Source organism: Hyla sarda, chromosome 6, assembly GCF_029499605.1.
Source record: "Hyla sarda isolate aHylSar1 chromosome 6, aHylSar1.hap1, whole genome shotgun sequence".
NCBI lineage: Eukaryota > Metazoa > Chordata > Amphibia > Anura > Hylidae > Hyla > Hyla sarda.
In genome coordinates, this window is record NC_079194.1 from 252,022,031 (window position 1) to 252,044,021 (window position 21,991).

Sequence of the window (21,991 nt, forward strand, 5' to 3'; positions counted from 1 at the left end):
GGAAAGAAAAAAAAAAGGAAAGATCTGGCTTCCCAGCTTACACATTGCTTCCATTCTTTTCCCTCTTTTTTTTATTATAATTTAGGATTGGAAACATTTATTTATACAGTGAGGATCCTAACATGGCGTTCTGAATAAAATAATGTATCTGACTATTGTAATTCCCTTTACAATTACAGGACTTGTGATGGCTACACATCACCAATCCATCTTACGATGATTTTAGAATAGATCTGTCAGTCTGATCATGGCGTCCCATCTGCGTCGATTAGGGATAGATTCAGTATAATGTAGTTTATTGACTCAAAACTCAGCTCTCTTTGATCTTCTAAGTCTGTGTGGGTAATATGGTTTGGGAGATCGGTCAGTGTAAGGCTGCATTCACACCACGTTTTTGCAATACAGTTCCCGTATCAGGTTTTGATGAAAAACGGATTCCTCAAAACCTGACTAAACTGTATCAAAACGTGTGTACAAATTTCAACCTCTATACGGTTAAAAACCATACACGGTTTGAAAAATGATGTCCGGTTGCATCCGTTTTTTAAGAAAAAAATGTATAGGTTTTTAACTCTTCACTCCATTTATAATAAAGTTTCACTTATTTGATTGAAATTCCAAGAAAAAAAACTGTGCAAAGTTAAAAACCGTATGGAACATATGGTTCTGTACAGTTCCCATTCACTCCCATGTTAAAGAAAAAAAACGTTTAATATGGTTTTTCACCCGAACCAAAAAATGTGGTAGACTACGGTTTTGGGTACAGGTAAAAAAAAAAAAAGAACGGACAAAACCGTATAAGACGCAAAACAGACTAAACTGGATGATGCGTTTGACATACGGTTTACAATGTTAAGTCAATGCATACGGTTTTCTATACGGTTCCGTACGGTTTTTAACTTGAAACGTTATACGGGAACTGTATAGCAAAAACATGGTGTGAATGCAGCCTAATACAGTTCCCGTATATGTTTTTAAATCTGAAAACCACACGGAACCGTATTGAAAACTGTATGCATTGACTCTCCATTGAATACCGTATGGCACAATGTGCATCAGGTTTTGTCCGTTTTGCATCCTGTACGGTTTTGTCAGTTTTTATCCTATACCCAAAACCGTAGCCTACCACGGTTTTTGGTCCGGGTGAAAAGCCGTATTGAAACATATACGCTTTTTTTTATTTATTTATTTTTTTTTAACATGGAACATTTTTTTTTTTTTCCAATGGAAACCATACAGAACCGTATGTGCGTATGTTTCCATCAGGTTTCACCATGCGGTTTTTGACTTTGCAGTTTTTTTCTTGGAATTTCAATCAAACAGTAAAACTTTATTCATAATGGAGTGAAAAGTTAAAAACTTATACTTTTTTTTCTTAAAAACAGATGCAACCGGCCATCATTTTTTTTTTAAACCGTATACGGATTAAAATTTTTACACACGTTTTGATACAGTTTAGTCAGGTTTTGAGGAATCCGTTTTTCAGCAAAAACCTGATACGGGAACTGTATTGCATAAACGTGATGTGAACCCAGCCTAAGCATGACTATCGGGCCCAGAATGAGCAGGGATTTATAACTAAACATAATACATTACACTCACTCTTTTCCCATTAAATTATATATGAACCTTCCACCTCTTTCTGCTTTATAATAAGACGCTGACAGATAGAGATACAGGTTCAACATGACTTACAACTCTATGAAGCTGCAGCCATCACTGCGCAATGCAGGAGTTAAAAAGGACGTTAAAGATACATAGTAGAGGTAAATAAAAGGACATGTGTCTACCTAACAGGAAAATAAAAGTATTACCAATAGCTGACATATAGTCTTCCTTAACTCTGTTCTACCCAATATTAAAAAGTAAATGTATAGAAGTGAGGGTCTGCTTGTATCTACTCCAGTGGAAAACTTTTTTTTTTTTTTTTTAAATGAACTGGTGCCAGAAAGTTAAAACAGATTTGTAAATTACTTCTATTAAAAAATCTTTACCCTTCCAGTATTTATTAGCAGCTGTATGCTACAGAGGAAATTCTAATTTTTATTTATTTTTTTTGTCTTGTCCACAGTGCTCTCTGCTGACACCTCTCTCCGTCTCAGGAACTGTCCAGAGCAGCATAGGCTTGCTATGGGGATTTCTTCTGCTCTGGACATTTCCTGATACGGGCATCAGGTGTCAGCAGAGAGCACTGTGGACAAGCCAAAAAAAAAAAAAGATTCAAAAAGAATAGAATGTCCTCTGTAGCATACAGCTGCTAATAAGTACTGGAAGGGTAAAGATTTTTTTAATAGAAGTAATTTACAAATCTCTTTAACTTTCTGGCACCAGTTGATTTAAAAAAAAAAAAAAAATGTTTTCCACCGGAGTACCCCTTTAATCTGACTGGTTTAGCACTGTCGAAAGACAGCTATTCCTTCCCTATAGGTGCACACTTGGGAAGGGTGGGATTTTTAAAGTGTATGGTCTCTTTGGGGAGCTTGTACAGAGGCACATAGAGTCCCCATGGCTTTGCTCTTCAGCCTGTGGCTCCCCAGCATGCTGTTAGTTGTAGTTTTGCAACAGCTGGAGATCCACAGGATGGAGATTACTGCCCTACGGTTTTGCACTAAGAAGCAATAGACACTCCATGTGCTGCTGTATTCTATTTACCTCTGTAACAATTAACACATCTCTAGGCTTCTGTATGAAAACCCACAGATTTCTACATGATCTCTTAGGGTATGTTCACACCGCAGAGTCCATGGGTCTCCCACGAGACATGTTCACATGGAGGAATTCAGCAGCGGACAATTCCGCTGCTGAAATTGTTCAGCGCAAAGAAAGAACATGTTTATTCTTTGGGCGGAAGTCTGTGAGGACTGCATAACCATCAATGGTGCCGCACGGTCCTACCGCTGAAGTATTTTTGGCGGCAGCCGCAAGAGGAATCTCCGCTCTTGGAATTCTGCGAGATTCCGCAGTGTGAACATACCCTTACACAGACATTCTACTTTCTGCAATACAAAGACTAAGTAAATGTCATCTTCTTCTTTGCCGGCAAGATTTTCAGGCTTAATGTCCCCTTTACCAGTACTGTGTGATACTTAATTTATGGTAGTGAAAAGTTAAAAAAAAACTAACAAAAAACATTAAAAATGTTAAAATACAGTAACATGCCTATTGCTTATAAAAACAGATACTTGTGATGCTCAGGTCATGGTCTCGCATTTTTCCTGCTTTGATAGGTGGCTGACAATGGTGGTCAGGTCACCTGCATAGCTTCATATTTGGCTTGGAATTTGGTTTTTAAGGCCATGATGGTGAATTTCAGAAGGCAGAGTTGAGGGGACCACAAACAAGGCATCTCTAGTAGTTAAAGTAGAGGGTACGTTTCCACCAGGTGACCAACAGGATCCATCAAGGCATTAGGTGAGAGAATAGGAAGACGTCCATGAGAAACTATGGCTTCTGATATTTCACTTATTACCTTGGCACATATTAATAATCTGATCAGTCGTGATGGGTCGCGTATACATATACACTCAAAACATGGCAGTCAGTAATTCTAAGCAATTGATGTCATGAGTTTTGCTGCTCCAGCAGCTTTTCAGGTGAGCAGGATGCAATAGGTGAACAGACTGAGTGCAATAATAGAAGTCCACAGACATCTTAGTATGGTTCAGCCTTTAGACTCTTGTAGAGGCAACACGTGAAAATCATTCCAAACACCTAAGGAGCAAAGACAAGACAGAAGAACCAAGTATTAAATAGGGACTTTTTAAATAGGGACATTTTAAATAGGGACATTTTAAATAGGGACATTTTAAATCGGGACATTTTAAATATCCATGAACCTTATACAGCAGTGGTCTTCAACCTGCAGACCTCCAGATGTTGCAAAACTACAACTCCCAGCATGCCCGGACAGCCGTTGGCTGTCCGGGCATGCTGGGAGTTGTAGTTTTGCAACATCTGGAGGTCCGCAGGTTGGAGACCACTGGTATACAGTATATTTTAGATATTAACCATTCTGTACCTGGCTACTGACTGAACAAAGACAAAGTAAGCAAAAGGAATTGTACTATATTAGTGGATAGGAAAACACTACCACATTTGTGGAGCAAGTTACCTGTAGGGATCAGGAAATGTCCTAAATCGAATGGTAAACCAATCCATAGGCCACCTTTATCAGACAAATAGGGTCACTTCACCCTCTGTAGAGATGTGTGAATGTGACCAACCACTACAAATCCATATTAGATATATGAAGGAATGCTTGTCCAAAAGACATCCTAGCAGGAGGCACCACTGTAGGAAATGAATAATACTGTGGTGTCAGCATAGGGTAGGGCTGCTCGATGTGGGAAACGTGTGTGATTGGTAAATATTGTGATTCTGATATGCGATTGGGATTGAGATATATCATGCAGGCCTAGCCTACACTGGAGTCTGTTTTTTCTTTCACTTCTTTAACCCCTAACGACGCAGGGCATATATTTATGTCCCGCAATATAACTAGGGGTCACACGGTGATCCCGCGTTATAGTGGGTCGGTCCCGACGGCCATCAACGGCCTGGATCCGCGGCTAATACCGGACATCACCGATTGCGGTGATGCCTGGCATTAACCCTTCAGATGTGGCGATCAAAGTTGATCGCCGCATCTGAAGTGAAAGTGAAACCTTTCCGGCAGCTCAGTCGGGCTGATCGGACGTCCCGATTAGCTGCACGGACACGAGGAAGGTCCCTACCTGCCTCCTCGCTGTCCGATCGCCGAATGACTGCTCCGTGCCGTCAAGCGGTGATAACACTTATCAATGGCATGCTATTGCATAGCAGTGATCAGTGTAAGAAATCAGTGTGTGCAATGTTATAGTCTCCTATGGGGACTAGAACACTGCTAAAAAATAAATAAATATGATTTAACCCCTTCCATAATAAGTCTGAATCACACCCCTTTTCCCATAAAAAAATAAAATAAACGATGTAAAATAAAAATAAATATAAACATATGTAAAATAAAAATAAATATAAACATATGTCGTATTTTCGCGTACATAAATGTCCAAGCTATAAAAATAGATCATTAATTAAACCGCACGGTCAATGGCGTACACGTAATTTTTTTTTCCAAAAGTCCAAAATAGCGTATTTTTTTTGGTCACTTTTTATACCAGAGAAACTGAATAAAATGCAATCAAAAAGTCAGATCAAAACTAAAATGGTTCCAAGAAAAACTTCAGATCACGGCGCAAAAAATGAGCCCTCATACATCCCCTTAGGTGTAAAAATAAAAAAAAGTTATAGGGGTCAGAAAAGGAAATTTCATTTTCGTGCATGTAGTTATGATTTTTTCCAGAAGTACGACAAAATCAAACCTATAAAAGTAGGGGATCATTTTAATCGTATGGACCTACAGAATAAAGAGAAGGTGTCATTTTTACGAAGAATGCACTGCCCCCAAAAGTTGCAAAATTGCGTTTTTTTTCTTCAATTTAGTAGCACAATGATTATTTTTTTTTGTTTCACCGTAGATTTTTCGGTAAAATGACTGATGTCACTGCAAAGTAGAATTGGTGGCGCAAAAAATAAGCCATAATATGGATTTTTAGGTGGAAAATGGAAAGCGTTATGATTTCTAAAAGGTAAGGAGGGAAATACAAAAATGGAAAAACTCCTTAAAGGAGTAGTCCAGTGGTGATTCAGTGGTGAGCAACTTATCCCCTATCCTAAGGATAGGGGATAAGTTGCAGATCGCGGGGGGTCCGACCGCTGGGGCCCCCTGCGATCTCCTGTACGGAGCCCCGACAGCCCGCGGGAAGGGGGCGTGTTGACCTCCGCACGAGGCGGCGGCCGACACGCCCCCTCAATACAACTCTATGGCAGAGCCGAAGCGCTGCCTTCGGCAATCTCCGGCTCTGCCATAGAGATGTATTGAGGGGGCGTGTCGGCCGCCGCCTCGTGCGGGGGTCGACACCCGCTATCTCGGCGGAGAGCTGGGGCCCCGTACAGAGAGATCGCAGGGGGCCCCAGCGGTCGGACCCCCCGCGATCTCAAACTTATCCCCTATCCTTAGGATAGGGGATAAGTTTTTCACCACTGGACTACCCCTTTAAGGGGTTAAAGAGGTTCTGTACTGCCCAGCTGCCTGCATTACAACACAAATATCTTGACTTTCATCCTGACACTCCGCGGGTGCCTTTGGTATCCTGCCCCCGTCTTCCAGCGCAGTCCTCTTCCAGGGGTCAATACGTCAGCTGTTTGCTGTCCGCAGTGATGTCCCGCAGTGTGATGTATTCAAACTCATCCCTTGTGAGTCCCAGGGGAGGTTGGAGATCTTTTAGACAGAGATCCTCTATAGCAGCAAAAAGAATTGCTAGATAGAAGTATGAACTGAGCCAAAATGAGTCCCTCTGTTGAGTAAAGCACCTTAGGCATACATTGGAGGGTGTGAGAGACCCCCATTCATGCCCAATGTGCACGGAAGCAACAATAGCACTTTATAGAATATGGTGCATGCGAGAGACCCACCATAGCGCTATTAAAGGAGTACTCCGGCGCGCACTTTTTCCTTTTATCCCATCCGGGCTGCAAAATAAAAGAAAATATACTTTCTCTTACCTGCCAACGAGCCCCCAGAGCTCCGGTACACTCCGGTACAGGTGTTCGGTCCCCGTGCTGTATTCTTCTTACTTCCTGTTAGCCCGGCACGTCACACGGAGCTTCAGCCTATCACCGGCCGAGGCGGGACATCGCTGCGGCCAGTGATAGGCTGAAGCTCCGTGTGACGTGCCGGGCTAACAGGAAGTAAGAAGAATACAGCCCGGGGACCGAACACCTGTACCGGAGCACCGGGGGAGCGTATGCAGGTAAGAGTAAGTGTGTTTTCTTTTATTTTGCAGCCCAGACGGGATAAAAGGAAAAAAGTGCGCGCCGGAGTACTCCTTTAACTGTTGATACAATAAATGGAGGGAATGCGAGACCCCCCGATTGTGCTTCCTTATAGCATATTGAAGCATTAGAAGGGCACCTCAAACGGAGGGTGTGAGACCCTCATAGGTGCAGTTCACTCAGCACAGGAAAACCCCAAACTGTAATAAACAGCTACGGAAGACAATATTGTTCCACTTTATACAGAAGATATATTTATCTCCAATAAAGAGCTCACAGTAGAGCTCAATACTAGATCGCTAATAATAAGAGATCTCTTGATCATTTCAAATCACCATTTGTTTCAGTTCTTTTCATTTCACATCATTTTAATGTATACCAATAAAGGTTGTTTTTAGTGGGACCCTAGTACAGTGGTCCCTCAACATATGATGGTAATCCGTTCCCAATGGTCCATCGTTTGTTGAAACCATCGTATGTTGAGGGATCAGTGCAATGTAAAGTATAGGACAGTGGTCTACAACCTGCGGACCTCCAGATGCTGCAAAACTACAACACCCAGCATGCCCGGACAGCCGTTGGCTGTCCGGGCATGCTGGGTGTTGTAGTTTTGCAACATCTGGAGGTCCACAGGTTGTAGACCACTGTTAGAGGAAGTTGTACTCACCTGTCCCCGCTGCTCCGGACCGTCACCGCTCGTCACCGCTGCCCTAGATGTCGCCTTCCATCGATGTTGTCGTGTCCCCGGGGTGTCCCCGACGCTCTGGTAAGGCATCTGCTTCCCCGGCATCTTCGCTCTCCGTCGCCGCTATCACGTTGCTACGCACACCGCTCCTATTGGATGAAAGGACGGCGTGCGCAGCGACGTGATGACGACGATGGAGAGCACCAACGATGCAGAGGATCCCGAAAAGGACCCGCCAGGGCCCCGAGGACAGGTGAGTGATCATCAGCAAAGGGCACGGGGCACCGTAAACGGCTATCCGGTGGCAGCTGAAGCAGTCTGCGCTGCCGGATAGCCGTTTATGCGATGGCCCCGACATACAAAAGCATCGTATGTTGATGCTGCCTTCAACATGCGATGGCCTCTGAGAGGTCACTGTATAGGGTTTTGTCCCTCCAAAGGGTTATTGGTAATGTATTGAGCCTCGGGGCTGGGGCCCAATATGTCAAACTGCCGCTCAGCCGATCACTAGGTGACGCAAAACAACTCTGCGACAGTCTGATGTGTCGACCACAAGAAGCGACGGGAATGGGATACTGGAGGCACCAGGGGAGAGGTGGGAGGTAAATCCAGATTTTTTCGTTTTAATGCCGGTAGCTTTTAAACAAAAGTCTAATGCCACATAACCCCTGTACTCCATTTCCTACGGATGGAACTAACCCACCTTAGAAGTGGTAGGTCAAGTCTTCAATATCCAATTCTGCCCAGTAATTGTGGAATGAGTAATATACGAATACATACAAACAATAGGTAATTACATGTGCAGATTTACTAGAAGAGTGGAGTGTAGGTTTATTTGTGGGTTTTAATTCCCTAAAAAAAATTTGTGAAAATGTTGGGAACACACCCCTTTTCTGTGACCACACCCCTTTCCCCCAACAGACACGCCCATTTTTCGCCCCCCCCCCCCAGTAAAATGGAGAGTTGGTTGGGTTTTTCATTTCTGTCGCAGACAGAATTCTGCCGCAAATTTCTGGCGCACAAGCCGACAAAACATGTTGGGTTTACAATAGTAAATCAGGGCCAGTATATCAGTGTAAACTAATGTTAGAAATCAGTCTTCCACCCTTAAGTAAGTGCGTATACGTCACCTGTACAAAGCCAATGCCTAAGCCCACTGCTCCGATGATAAGCAGGTGAGATCGGATAAAGGCTTCTAGTTTGGTGATGCAGCCACCCTGTGAAGAAGAGGAAAAGGTCATATTTATCCATCTGTTTCCATACATACTGGAGGTGAGTAGGGATATCTGCTCATCCTAATAGTGGACTAAACATTATACAGTGGTCCCTCAAGTTACAATATTAATTGGTTCCAGGATGACCATTGTATGTTGAGACCATAACTCTATGGAAACCTTGCAATTGCTTCTGAAGCCCCAAAATTTCATCCAAAAATAGGAAAAAGTGATGATTAAGGAAAATTAGTAGATAACTAATATAGATAAAGCAAATCCTTACATATAAAAGTAAAAAGATTTGCTGGGAGCTGTGATCACTGTCTATGTAGAGGACAGAAGCTTCTCCAGGGTCCTGTACAGTACACAATGTCCTAAAAAAGTAACATGGAGCCGCCCTCACCTGATGTCCAAAGGAGCAGCTGACCCTGGCACAGGGAAAGAGTAGTACAGAACATGTAATGCCTCCCTGTACTGTAGGGGGCGCTACCAGACAGCCAGTCAGTGCATACACTTCAGTAATACAGGGGTTTTACCAGTGATTGTCCATTCTGATTGGTCAGATCTTCCAGCCATCCATATCTGGACTGTCTGTACATTGTATGTTGAGTCTGGTTTCAAGTTACAATGGTCCAGAAAACACCATTGTACATTGAAACTATTGTATGTTGAGGCCATTGTAAGTTGAGGGATCACTGTATAGATATTATATATATATATATATCTTATTTACATATTATTTACTTGGGCATAATCAGTGTTTGGAACAAATTGTTCCGAACGCTGGAGCTGGGAGCTCATGATGTCATAGCCCCGCCCCTCATGATGTCACACCCCAGCCCCTCAATGCAAGTCTATGGGAGGGGCGTGGGTCACGCCCCCTCCCATAGGCTTTCATTGAGGGGGTGGGGCGTGACATCATGAGGGTGTGTGGCTATTATGTCACCAGCGCCGGCTCCAGCGTTCAGAACAGTTTGTTCCAAACACTGAGCAGCGGAGTACCCCTTTACATTATTTTGAAGACAATTTAATTCTAAGCCTAACAGATGTAAACATGTGACAGTGATTCCTAACCTCAACTCTGTAGATGTTTGAGGGATGTTCTCGGACCCCACATCTTGGGGTAACAGTCTTGCAGCAGCTGTCTGGAACCAGGCGCCCCTCAGATTCTGCGGAATTTATCCAAGCACTTTCCTTCCAGTCCTGGGAATTATTGCTGCCACAACACTTAAACTAAAACAAGAGAAAGCAACAAGTCAGGAAATCATGACCAATGCGAGATCTGCGAAATAGGAAAGACTTAAAATGAAAAGAATGAATGAATGTTTGGGAGACAAGGCAACAGTTGTACCATGAATAGAGTTTACTATAACACAGCTTGCTAAACCCCCCTTATTTCAATTAACCCATAACTTATTTACATATCTGCTTCCATTAATCCTTGTTGAGGCTAAACCGCATCATGTCCTGCTTACATAGGAAACTATCTTGTATATATATATATATATATATATATATATATATATATATACGTATACAATTGTATCACAGCTCCTTTTTTCTAACTAGCCATGCATTTTTGTGAACAGAACATTATAAGAATTTTTTTCCCCCACTCTAAAAAAAAAAAAAATAAATAATTGAATACATGGATGTAGAGGCACGTGAAAACTTTTGATTGGTCAGGGTCTAAATTAGAGATGAGCGAACTTACAGTAAATTCGATTCGTCACGAACTTCTCGGCTCGGCGGTTGCTGACTTTTCCTGCAAAAATTAGTTCAGCTTTCAGGTGCTCCGGTGGGCTGGAAAAGGTGGATACATTCCTAGGAAAGAGTCTCCTAGGACTGTATCCACCTTTTCCAGCCCACGGGAGCACCTGAAAGCTGAACTAATTTATGCAGGAAAAGTAATCAACTGCCGAGAAGTTCGTGCCGAATGGAATTTACTGTAAGTTCGCTCATCTCTAGTCTAAATGTTCAGACCCCCACCGATCGCTAGATCGAGAGACCAGGAAGTAAAGCCCAGCTAAGGCTGCATTCACATCTCATTTTTGCAATACGGTTCCCGTATTAGGTTTTTTGTAAAAAAAAAAACGTATGTCTCAAAACTGGACCGAACCGTATACAACCGTATAGACCTCTCTACGGTTTTAAAACAGATGTCCGGTTGCATACGGTTTAATACATTTTTTGAATGAAAAAAAAAACAGATACGGTTTATGTTTGTCCTTAATTAAATAAAGTTCTTCTTGTTCTATTTGTGGGAAGAACTTTCGGCATGCACTGCGCATGTGCAAACTATCAAAACCGTATTGTGCAAACCAGATGGAACGGTACGCACATATTGTTCAGTACGGTTCCCATAGACCACCATTTAAATAAAAAAACGTATGCGGGTTGTATCCGGTTTTTCAACCGGACATAAAACCTTAGTAGACTATAGTTTTGGAGATGGGTAAAAAATGGATAAAACCGTAAATGATGCAAAACGTACACAACCAAATGCTACGGTTGGCATAAATTTTCTATGAAATGTCTATACATACGGTTTGCAATACGGTTCCATGCGGTTTTTTAACTGAAACCGGATACGGGAACCGTATTGCAAAAACGAGATGTGAATGCAGCCTAAGCGCTTCTCTTTCCTCGCTGTGGGTGATGCATACTATAGAAAGTCTAAGGAGCTCATCTTATGCAGTGAGGTTAAAGTGGTATTCCAGGCCAAAACTTTTTTCATATATCAACTGGCTCTGGAAAGTTAAACAGATTTGTAAATTACTTCTATTAAAAAATCTTAATTCTTCCAATAGTTAGTAGCTTCTGAAGTTGAGTTGTTGTTTTCTGTCTAACTGCTCAATGATGATGTCACGTCCCGGGAGCTGTGCAGTTCCTATGGGGATATTCTCCCATCATGCACAGCTCCCGGGACGTGACATCATCATTGAGCAGTTAGTCAGAAAACTTTTCTGTTTGAAACACAGAGCTCTCTGCCGACATCACGAGCACTGTATTCTCTGCTGACATCTCTGTCCATTTTAGGAACTGTTTTAGGAAGGGTAAAAGGAAATCCCCATAGCAAACATATGCTGTTCTGGACAGTTCCTAAAATGGACAGAGATGTCAGCAGAGAGCACTGTGTGCTCGTGATGTCAGCAGAGAGCTCTGTGTTTCAAAAAGAAAAGAATTTCCTCTGTAGTATTCAGCAGCTAATAAGTACAGGAAGGATTAAGATTTTTTTTAATAGAAGTAATTTACAAATCTGTTTAACTTTCTGGCACCAGTTGATTTAAAAAAAAAATTTAAAAAAAAATATGTTTTTCACCAGAGTACCCCTTTAAAGACGGAGAGAAACGCTTAGCTGCTCGTTCTAAAGATTGGTGGGGGTCTCAGACCCAACTTATCAAAACTTTTGACGCATCTTTAGAACATGTCAAGTTTTTGGAAATTACAGTAACTTTTTAAGTACAAAGTAGCACCATATTTTACTGCTTGATTTACCTAAAAGATGATATTTTAAGCTTTTCTTCAAGTAATTAAACAGTGAGAAGACAATGTCGATACCTAAACGTATGTGTAAAAATGGAAAGCACATGTTGTTCCTCACCTCCTGCTGCAGCTTGTCCACTGCATTGGTGACTTTTTCCTCTCCTGGCTGCTTGTACTTCATGGTCATGGTGTTCTTCAGGCTTTGCTTCAGTTCATCATTCAGCTGCAAAGACAAGAGGACGCAGCTCAGCATCATAGAGAACATGTCCGCTTCTGCCAGTTATCTCGTAATACGCTTCGCCATTCAATCCTTTGTCTACCTACATCAGTGTTTCCCAACCAGGGTGCCTCCAGCTGTTGCAAAACTACAACTCCCAGCATGCCCGGACAGCCGAAGGCTGTCCGGGCATGCAGGGAGTTGTAGTTTTGCAACAGCTGGAGGCACCCTGGTTAGGAAACACTTATCTACATAAATGGTCAGCGCATAGGGTCCAAAGGCCATCACGTTTATACCATATACTTCTTACAGTCTTCCCAGCACATGCGAGCATCACAATAGATGAAGCGGCTAGTAGAGATGAGCGAACTTACAGTAAATTAGATTCGTCACGAACTTCTCGGCTCGGCAGTTGATGACTTATCCTGCATAAATTAGTTCAGCTTTCCGGTGCTCCGGTGGGCTGGAAAAGGTGGATACAGTCCTAGGAAAGAGTCTCCTAGGACTGTATCCACCTTTTCCAGCCCACCGGAGCACCTGAAGGCTGAATTAATTTATGCAGGAAAAGTCATCAACTGCCGAGCCGAGAAGTTCGTGACGAATCGAATTTACTGTAAGTTCGCTCATCTCTAGCGGCTAGACTTAACTGTCTTTACAGGAGATCAGCACATAACAATAACAAATATCATTAGAGATGAGCGAACTTACAGTAAATTCGATTCGTCACGAACTTCTCGGTTCAGCGGTTGCTGACTTTTCCTGCATAAACTAATAACTAATTTATGCAGGAAAAGTCATCAACTGCCGAGCCGAGAAGTTCGTGACGAATCGAATTCACTGTAAGTTCGCTCATCTCTAATTATCATTAAAGATCTAAATGATTGTAAGACCAGTAAGGATAATCTGTCAGTCTATGGTACCAACACTGAATGGAAATCCGATTTATGATTCACAAATCTTTGGTTGTTTGCTCTTTTTTTAGTATTGACCAGGTAGGAAAAAGGAAAATGGGAAAACCAGAGGTAAAGTGAAGGTGTAAATAAAGACTAGACAGTCTATAGGTGGTGCGTAACTGACAGCTATCTTGCTCGATTTCCTCATATATATGAACATTCAGCATGGCTGAGCATTTATGTGTTCTCTGTTTAGAGGGGAGGGGTAAGCCACAGCCAGACAGCTCTGGCACCAGCTTATCCCTCCCAGATAGGGTCGGGCAGTTGAATCCCCATACAGTTGGTTTTAGCTGACTTTTGTCTAAGGCAGTGTTTCCCAACCAGGGTGCCTCCAGCTTTTGCAAAACTACAACTCCCAGCATGTACAGACAGCCAACGGCTGGAGGCACCCTGGTTGGGAAACAATGGTCTAAGCTAAGGTGTACAGGCACCTTTAGATTGCTCCATTTCTATTAAAGTGGCTCAGGCTCCTAAATCTGCTATGTTCTTAAAGGGGTATTCCAGGAAAAAACTTTTTTTTTTTTTTTATATCAACTGGCTCCAGAAAGTTAAACAGATTTGTAAATTATTTCTATAAAAAAATCTTAATCCTTTCAATAATTATCAGCTGCTGAAGTTGAGTTTTCTGTCTGGCAACAGTGCTCTCTGCTGACATCTCTGCTTGTCTCGGGAACTGCACAGAGTAGAAGAGGTTTGCTATGGGGATTTGCTTCTAAACTGGGCGGTTCCCGAGACACATGTCATCAGAGAGCACTTAGACAGAAAAGAGCAACTCAACTTCAGCAGCTCATAAGTACTAAAAGGATTAAGATTTTTAATAGAAGTAATTTACAAATCTGTTTAACTTTCTGGAGCCAGATGATATATATAAAAAAAAAAGTTTTTTCCTGGATAACCCCTTTAAACTGTCACATTTTTGCATTTTAAACCCCATCCCCCTTTAACCAAGGTTATGCCCCTTTTTCAGGCATGGCTGAAAAGTGTCAAACAAATAGTAAAACTCAAATTATATAATTCATAAATGTGGTTAAAAAAGTTTTTCAGTGCAAATGATGCCAGGATTCTAGAACAATTGCAGGAGTAAATGTGTCCAAGTGTTTCCTATTATACAATTTACAAAGGCAGAACAATTCAGATCAGAAAATGTGTTTGTTTTTGACCATTTCCAATGAAACTTTAAAGAGAAAAAAATAATAATAATAACGAATTGTATATAAATGTAGGGGAGAAAACCCCACAAGAAGATCAAGCTTATTCACAGCTCAGGTATTGTTTCCCATTAAAGAGACCCAGGTCGTGTATAGAAACGTATTTTTAGGCAACGCTCCATAGGGAATCATATACACACTAGCTCTCCTCCAGAAAGCAGAAGATTTCTCATATCAGCCAAACCAAAGTCTCCTAAAAAAAAAAAAAGTTACTCATCTGTAGGCAGCTGTTTTGGTTTTTTTGCCCCTCATCAGTACAAAGCAGAGTTCTGGTTGGCTAGAGAGATGCCTAGGATGTAGCTTATGGGAGGTACAATGTTCTTTCTGAAAAGACTCCGCTGGTCTATGAGGTACAGAAAACACAAATAAGATGTCTACAGATGCAGCACTGCCTGTTAATATATATGGCGGCAGGTTAATGAAAAAGTCCCTCTATAGGCACTAAACCTCGGTAAGGAAATCACGATTGCAAGCTGGTAATAGTAAATGTATAAGTTTATTCGCCAATGACGCGTTTCGGTCTGGGCACCCTTCCTCAGATTGGCATACCTCAGATGTTGGCATCATTGGCAAATAAACTATATGTTTACTATTACCAGCTTGCAATCATGATTTCCTTACCGAGGTTTAGCGCCTATAGAGGGACTTTTCATTAACCTGCTGCCTGATTATTTAGACCGACTGCCATCTGTCTGCACATACCTACGGCCCAGCAATTCCTCTGGACTTCACTGCTACTTCGTACCCACTTAGTCTGGGTGATATGTGCATTTGTATTGCGCTCCAGGTGGGCAAAATACGTTTTGCCTACTTTTTCATTATTGGGGTAACACACTAGGCGCCTTCTGTGGTACCTTTTTCTCTTCTATTTGTTTATATACAGGGTGGGCCATTTATATGGTTACACCTTAATAAAATGGGAATGGTTGGTGATATTAACTTCCTGTTTGTGGCACATTAGTATATGTGAGGGGGGAAACTTTTCAAGATGGGTGGTGACCATGGCGGCCATTTTGAAGTCGGACATTTAGAATCCAACTTTTGTTTTTTCAATAGGAAGAGGGTCATGTGACACATCAAACTTATTGGAAATTTCACAAGAAGAACAATGATGTGATTGGTTTTAACGTAACTTTATTCTTTCATGAGATATTTACAAGTTTCTGACCACTTATAAAATGTGTTCAATTTGCTGCCCCTTGTGTTGGATTGTCAATGCAACCCTCTTCTCCCACTCTTCACACACTGATAGCAACACCGCAGGAGAAATGCTAGCACAGGCTTGCAGTATCCGTATACACTGCTATATACTACTATATACACCGCAGGAGAAATGCTAGCACAGGCTTCCAGTATCCGTAGTTTCAGGTGCTGCACATCTCGTATCTTCACAGCATAGACAATTGCCTTCAGATGACCCCAGAGATAAAAGTCTAAGGGGGTCAGATCAGGAGACCTTGGGGGCCATTCAACTGCCCCACGATGACCAATCCACATTCCAGGAAACTGTTCATCCAGGAATACTCGGACCTGAACAGTTTCCTGGAAAGTGGATTGGTTTTCGTGGGCCAGATGAATGGCCCCCAAGGTCTCCTGATCTGTTCCCCTTAGACTTTTATCTTTGGTGTCATCTGAAGGCAATTGTCTATGCTGTGAAGATACGAGATGTGCAGCACCTGAAACTACGGATACTGGAAGCCTGTGCTAGCATTTCTCCTGCGGTGTATATAGTAGTATATAGCAGTGTATATGGATACTGGAAGCCTGTTTCTCCTGCGGTGTTGCTATCAGTGTGTGAAGAGTGGGAGAAGAGGGTTGCATTGACAATCCAACACAATGGGCAGCACATTGATAACATTTTATAAGTGGTCAGAAACTTGTAAATAACTCATGAAAGAATAAAGTTACATTAAAACCAAGCACATCATTGTTCTTCTTGTGAAATTCCCAATAAGTTTGATGTGTCACATGACCCTCTTCCTATTGAAAAAACAAAAGTTGGATTCAAAATGGTCGACTTCAAAATGGCCACCATGGTCACCACCCATCTTGAAAAGTTTCTCCCCTCACATAAACTAATGTGCCACAAACAGGAAGTTAATCACCAACCATTCCCATTTTATTAAGGTGTATCCATATAAATGTCCCACCCTGTGTATATATATATATATATATATATATATATATATATATACACACACACACACACACACACACACACACACACAATAGGGGAGATTTATCAAAACCTGTGCAAAGGAAAACTTGCCCAGTTGCCCATAGCAACCAATCAGATCGCTTCTTTCATTTTGCAGAGGCCTTGTTAAAAATGTAAGAAGCGAGCGGATTGGTTGCTATGGGCAACTGGGCAACTTTTCCTCTAGACAATTTTGATAAATCTCCCCCATTAATATCAATATGTATCTATCTATCTATGCAGGATCTCTCCAATGAGAAACAACACCTCCCACAAGCTGCATCAAAGCCAACTCTGTAGCCAACTCTGACTAAGGCTGCATTCACATCACGATTTCTCCAATTTCTCCATCCGACCTGAGTACACGATTTTTATAACTTAAAATCGTATGAAATCGTATATTAAGTCGGATCCATTGACCTCCATTAAAAAATCGGATCCATTACACACATCCGATTTGATCCCCATCCGATTTCACACGATTTTTGTTCGGGTCTGAAATCGTGGTCAACCCCGATTTCAGACCCGAACAAAAATCGTGTGAAATCAAATGCGGATCAAATCGGATGTGTGTAATGGATCCGAATTTTTAATGGAGGTCAATGGATCCGACTTAATATACGATTTCATACGATTTTTAGTTATAAAAATCGTGTACTCAGGTCGGATGGAGAAATCGTGATGTGGATGCAGCCTAAGTAGTGTCTCATCCTTTTGGCAAAGGCTCTACTTTAAGACAACATAAGATTCTGACTAAACTGGTGTAACATAAGTGAGGTGGTATTCAGTACCAAGATCACTGCCTTTATTTCTCCAAAGAAACAAAATGGTTTTCAAATCAATTTGTGATAGATAGTTATACAGATTTGTAAATTACTTTTAAAAAGGTAAAAATCTCAGGCCTTCCAGTACTTATCAGCTGCTGTATGCCCTGCAGGAAGTCATATAGTCTTTCCAGTCTGACCACAGTGCTCTCTGCTGCCACCTCTGTCCGTGTTAGGAACTATCCAGAGCAGGAGAAAACCTCCATAGCAAACAGTGGACAGTTCCTGATACAAACAGAGATGGAAGCAAAGAGCACTGTGTCTGACCGCAAAGACTACTGAACTTCCTCCAAGGCACATGGCCGCTGAAAAGTACTGGAGTGCACGAGATTTTTAAATACAGTGATCCCTCAACTTACAATGGCCTCAACATACAATAGTTTCAACATACAATGGTCTTTTCTGGACCATCGTAAGTTGAAACCAGACTCAACATACAATGCTACGGACAGTCCAGATCTGTGAAACGTGCCAATCAGAATGGGCATTCACTGGTAAAACACCTGTATTACTGAAGTGTATGCACTGACTGGTGTCTGGTAGCGCCCCCTACAGTACAGGGAGGTATTACATGTTCTGTACACTTTACCTGTACCAGTGTTAGCTGCTACTTTGGACGCCAGGTGAGGGCGACCCCGTAACTCTTTTAGGACATTGTGTGTACTGTACAGGACCCCGAAGAAGCTCCTGTCCTCTACATAGACCAATGTTTCCCAAGCAGGGTGCCCCCAGCTGTTGCAAAACTACAACTCCCAGCATGCCCGGACAGCCTTTGGCTGTCCGGGCCTGCGGGGAGTTGTAGTTTTGCAACAGCTGGAGGCTCCCTGCTTGGGAAACACTGACATAGACAGTGATTTACAGCTCTCAGCAGATATTTCCTACTTTTATATGTAAGGACTTGCTATACCTATATTAGTTATCTACTTATTTTTCTTTATTTCTCACTTTTTCCTATTTTTGGATGACATTTTGGTGCCTTCAGAACCAATTACCAGGTTTCCATAGAGTTCTGGTCTCAACATACAATGGTTTCAACATACAATGATCATCCTGGAACCAATTAATATTGTAACTTGAGGGACCACTGTAGAAGTAATTTACAAAGCTGAATAATTTTCTGGAGGCAGTTCATTTAAAAACATCCTTTTTCTCTGGAGTCCCCCTTTAATAGTTCTTACAAAAAGGAGACCTGGGATCTGGTTATCTGCACTAGTTTCCTTAAAGGGGTACTCCGGTGGAAAACAATTTATTTTCAATCAACTGGTGCCAGAAAGTTAAACAGATTTGTAAATTACTTCTTTTAAAAAAAAATCTTAATCCTTCCGGTACTTATCAGCTGCTGTTTACTACAGAGAAAGTCCTTTTTTTTTTTCTTTTCTGTCTGACCCCTCTGTCCATGTCAGGAACTGTCCAGAGCAGGAGAGGTTTGCTATGGTGATTTGCTCCTACTCTGGACAGTTCCTGACATGGACAGAGGTGTCAGCAGAGAGCACTGTGGTCGGACAGAAAAGAATTTCAAAAAGAAAAGAACAGCAGCTGATAAGTACTGGAAGGATTAAGATTTTTTTTATACAAGTAATTTACAAAATCTGGCACCAGTTGATTTAAAATTAATTGTTTTCCACCGTAGTAACATGGATAATGCTGGAAACATGGTACACTGTTTTTTTTTGCAATATATGTCTGTTCAAAGTGGCAGGGACCGCAGCCATTTAGGAAAGAACATTTGTTACCTGTGAGCAGAACGGAGCACACTGCAGCATGGAAAGAGACAGGGACAGAGCAAGAGTTACACACAGGTATATACAGTGAATACACATGAGCAGCATGCAAGCGCAGAGAGAGGGGGGAGAAGCTTGTCATTGTGATGGGGGAACACACACACATCTATTCTCTCTATAAAAAGCTGTGATCCCGCAAGGGCTTCCATGGGAAGAGAATGAAGGGGGCAAATGCCCTCGTGATAAGCAGCGGCGTAGTGGGCATCATTGAGAAGCTGGCAGCGTTCAGACACAGATAGCCCTGAAGGAGCAGCTAGAAATTAATCTCTAGACTTGTCCGAACCATATGTACCAGTAAGGTCAGGATCCAATGACACTGTGCGGCAATCTATCAGCTGTTGTGTATCCCTCTCTATAAAAGGGGTACTCCCATGGAAAACATTTTTTTTTTCTTAAATCAACTGGTGCCAGAAAGTTGAACAAATTTGTAAATCACTTCTATTAAAAAAAATCTTAATCCTTCCAGTACTTTTTAGGGGCTGTATACTAAAGAGAAATAAAAAATAAAAAATGCATTTCCTGTGATGTCATGACCACAGTGCTCTCTGCTGACCATTTTAGGAACTGTCCAAAGCTGGAGAATATCCCCATAGCAAACATATGCTGCTCTGGACAGTTCCTAAAATGGACAGCAGAGGTCAGCAGAGAGCACTGTGGTCATGACATCAGAGGAAATGCATTTCTTTTTTTGTATTTCTCTTTAGTATAAACCCCCTTAAAAGTACTGGAAGGATTAAGATTTTTTTTAATAGAAGTAATTTACAAATCTGTTTAACTTTCTGGCACCAATTGATTAAAAAATAAAAATAAAAATAAGGTTTCCACGGGAGTACCCATTTAAACCAGTTTTTCCCAGCCAGGGTGCCTCCAGCTGTTGCAAAACTACAACTCCCAGCATGCCCGGACAGCCGTTGGCTGTCCGGGCATGCTGGGAGTTGTAGTTTTGCAACAGCTGGAGGCACCCTGGTTGGGAAACACTGTTTTACACAGTTCAAGGATGCTGAATAATTCATCCAATTCACATTAATAAGAATCCATGCTGTGCAAGGAAAGAGCATTTACATGAATAATACCCAAATGAGCATAATGTGTATTATTCTATCATGTAAAAAAAAGTTACTTTGACAAGTAATGAATCCAAACTTTTGATCTCTCTAATATGCAGAAGCTATTTTACCTTAATATTCTTTTACAGACCCAAGGGCTGTTTTTACAAATGAAAGCCTAAAATGCCTCCCATTACCTCAAATGAGAGCGTATTTATTGCTATTAATAAGATATACACTAGAGGTGTGATTAGAGATGTCATTTTTTGGAAATTTTGAAGCCATAAATAAAAAAAAAAATAAAAAAATAAAAAGATTCCCTGCCTTCCCCCCCCCCCCCCCCCCCACAAAAAATTATAATTTGGAAACAAAATTGAGTAGGTTAGCAAATTTTAAATAATTCCAATGCTAGATGTTGGTCTCTCCATTTTATTGAGAGGAAGACATTTAAAGGGGTACTCCACTGGAAAACATGTTTTAAATCAACTGGTGCCAGAAAGTTAAACAGATTTGTAAATTACATCTATTAAAAAATAAATCTTAATTTAATCCTTCTAGTACTTATCGGCTGCTGTATGATCCACAGGAAGTTCTTGTCTTTTTGAATTTCCTTTCTATCTGACCACAGTGCTCTCTGCTGACACCTTTGTCCATTTTAGGAACTGTCCAGAGCAGGAGCCATAGAAAACCTATCCTGCTCTGGAGAGTTCCTAAAATGGACAGAGGTGTCAGCAGAGAGCACTGTGGTCAGACAGAAAGGAAATTCAAAAAGAAAAGAACTTCCTGTGGATCATAACAGCAGCTGATAAGTACTGGAAGGATTAAGATTTTTAAATAGAAGTAATTTACAAATCTGTTTAACTTTCTGGCACCGGTTGATTTTGAAAAAAAAAAAAATGTTTTCCAGTGTGGCATGAATTTAAACATTAATAGGGGCATTTTTTGTTTAGTTTTTATTTATTCTGTCTGGGCTGCTGCAAGAAAGATACCAAACTTTACTTTACCTGCCGCCACTCCCCCGATGCCCTTGGAATCCTTCAGCCCCAGACTTCTTCCACATTCTGGAGCCCAACACATCACACTGCGCTGAGCTTATTGCTGGCCACAGTGATGTCCGGTGATACACCGAGAGGCAGTGTCATGTTAGGGGTCTCCTTCCCGGGGCCTGGGCCTGTTACATGACACTGCCGCTCAGTGTATCACCAGCAGAGGTAGGACATCACTGCGGCCGGCGCCCAGAATGTAGACGCTCAGGGCAGTGTGATGTGTCAGGCTGCCGAATGTGGTCCAGAGGATGGGAGACCCATTCCAGCAGCATTCTAGAGATCCACAATTTGCTTGTCTTCAGGTGAGACTGGAGAACGTGCAAAGATTCTCAGATGTCTTACATAAATGGTCTAAATGTTATATAGTTAAAAACAATGTGTTTCAGGAAAAAAAAAATCCCAATTTTCTGTTTTCCCCCCCATAACTTTCTATCTCTAGGTGTGATCAGTGAGGTTAATAG

General features: G+C 41.7%; 1 protein-coding gene across 2 annotated transcripts in view; it reads right to left on the minus strand.

The window, feature by feature from the left end:
• Positions 1-2,024: 2,024 nt before the first annotated feature.
• The window catches only part of CD151 (CD151 molecule (Raph blood group)), a 78,662-nt gene continuing 58,695 nt past the window's right edge, over positions 2,025-21,991 (minus strand). Inside the window, exons 5-9 of one of the 2 annotated variants that reach the window (XM_056526921.1) lie at positions 19,391-19,411; positions 12,377-12,481; positions 9,847-10,005; positions 8,689-8,775; positions 2,025-3,711 (exon numbers count right to left, since the gene is read on the minus strand). In XM_056526921.1, coding sequence (XP_056382896.1) covers positions 3,652-3,711; positions 8,689-8,775; positions 9,847-10,005; positions 12,377-12,481; positions 19,391-19,411 — 432 coding nt within the window. In that variant the 3' untranslated portion in view covers positions 2,025-3,651. The remainder of the gene's footprint in view (positions 3,712-8,688; positions 8,776-9,846; positions 10,006-12,376; positions 12,482-19,390; positions 19,412-21,991) is intronic. The other variant, XM_056526923.1, reaches the window with a different exon arrangement.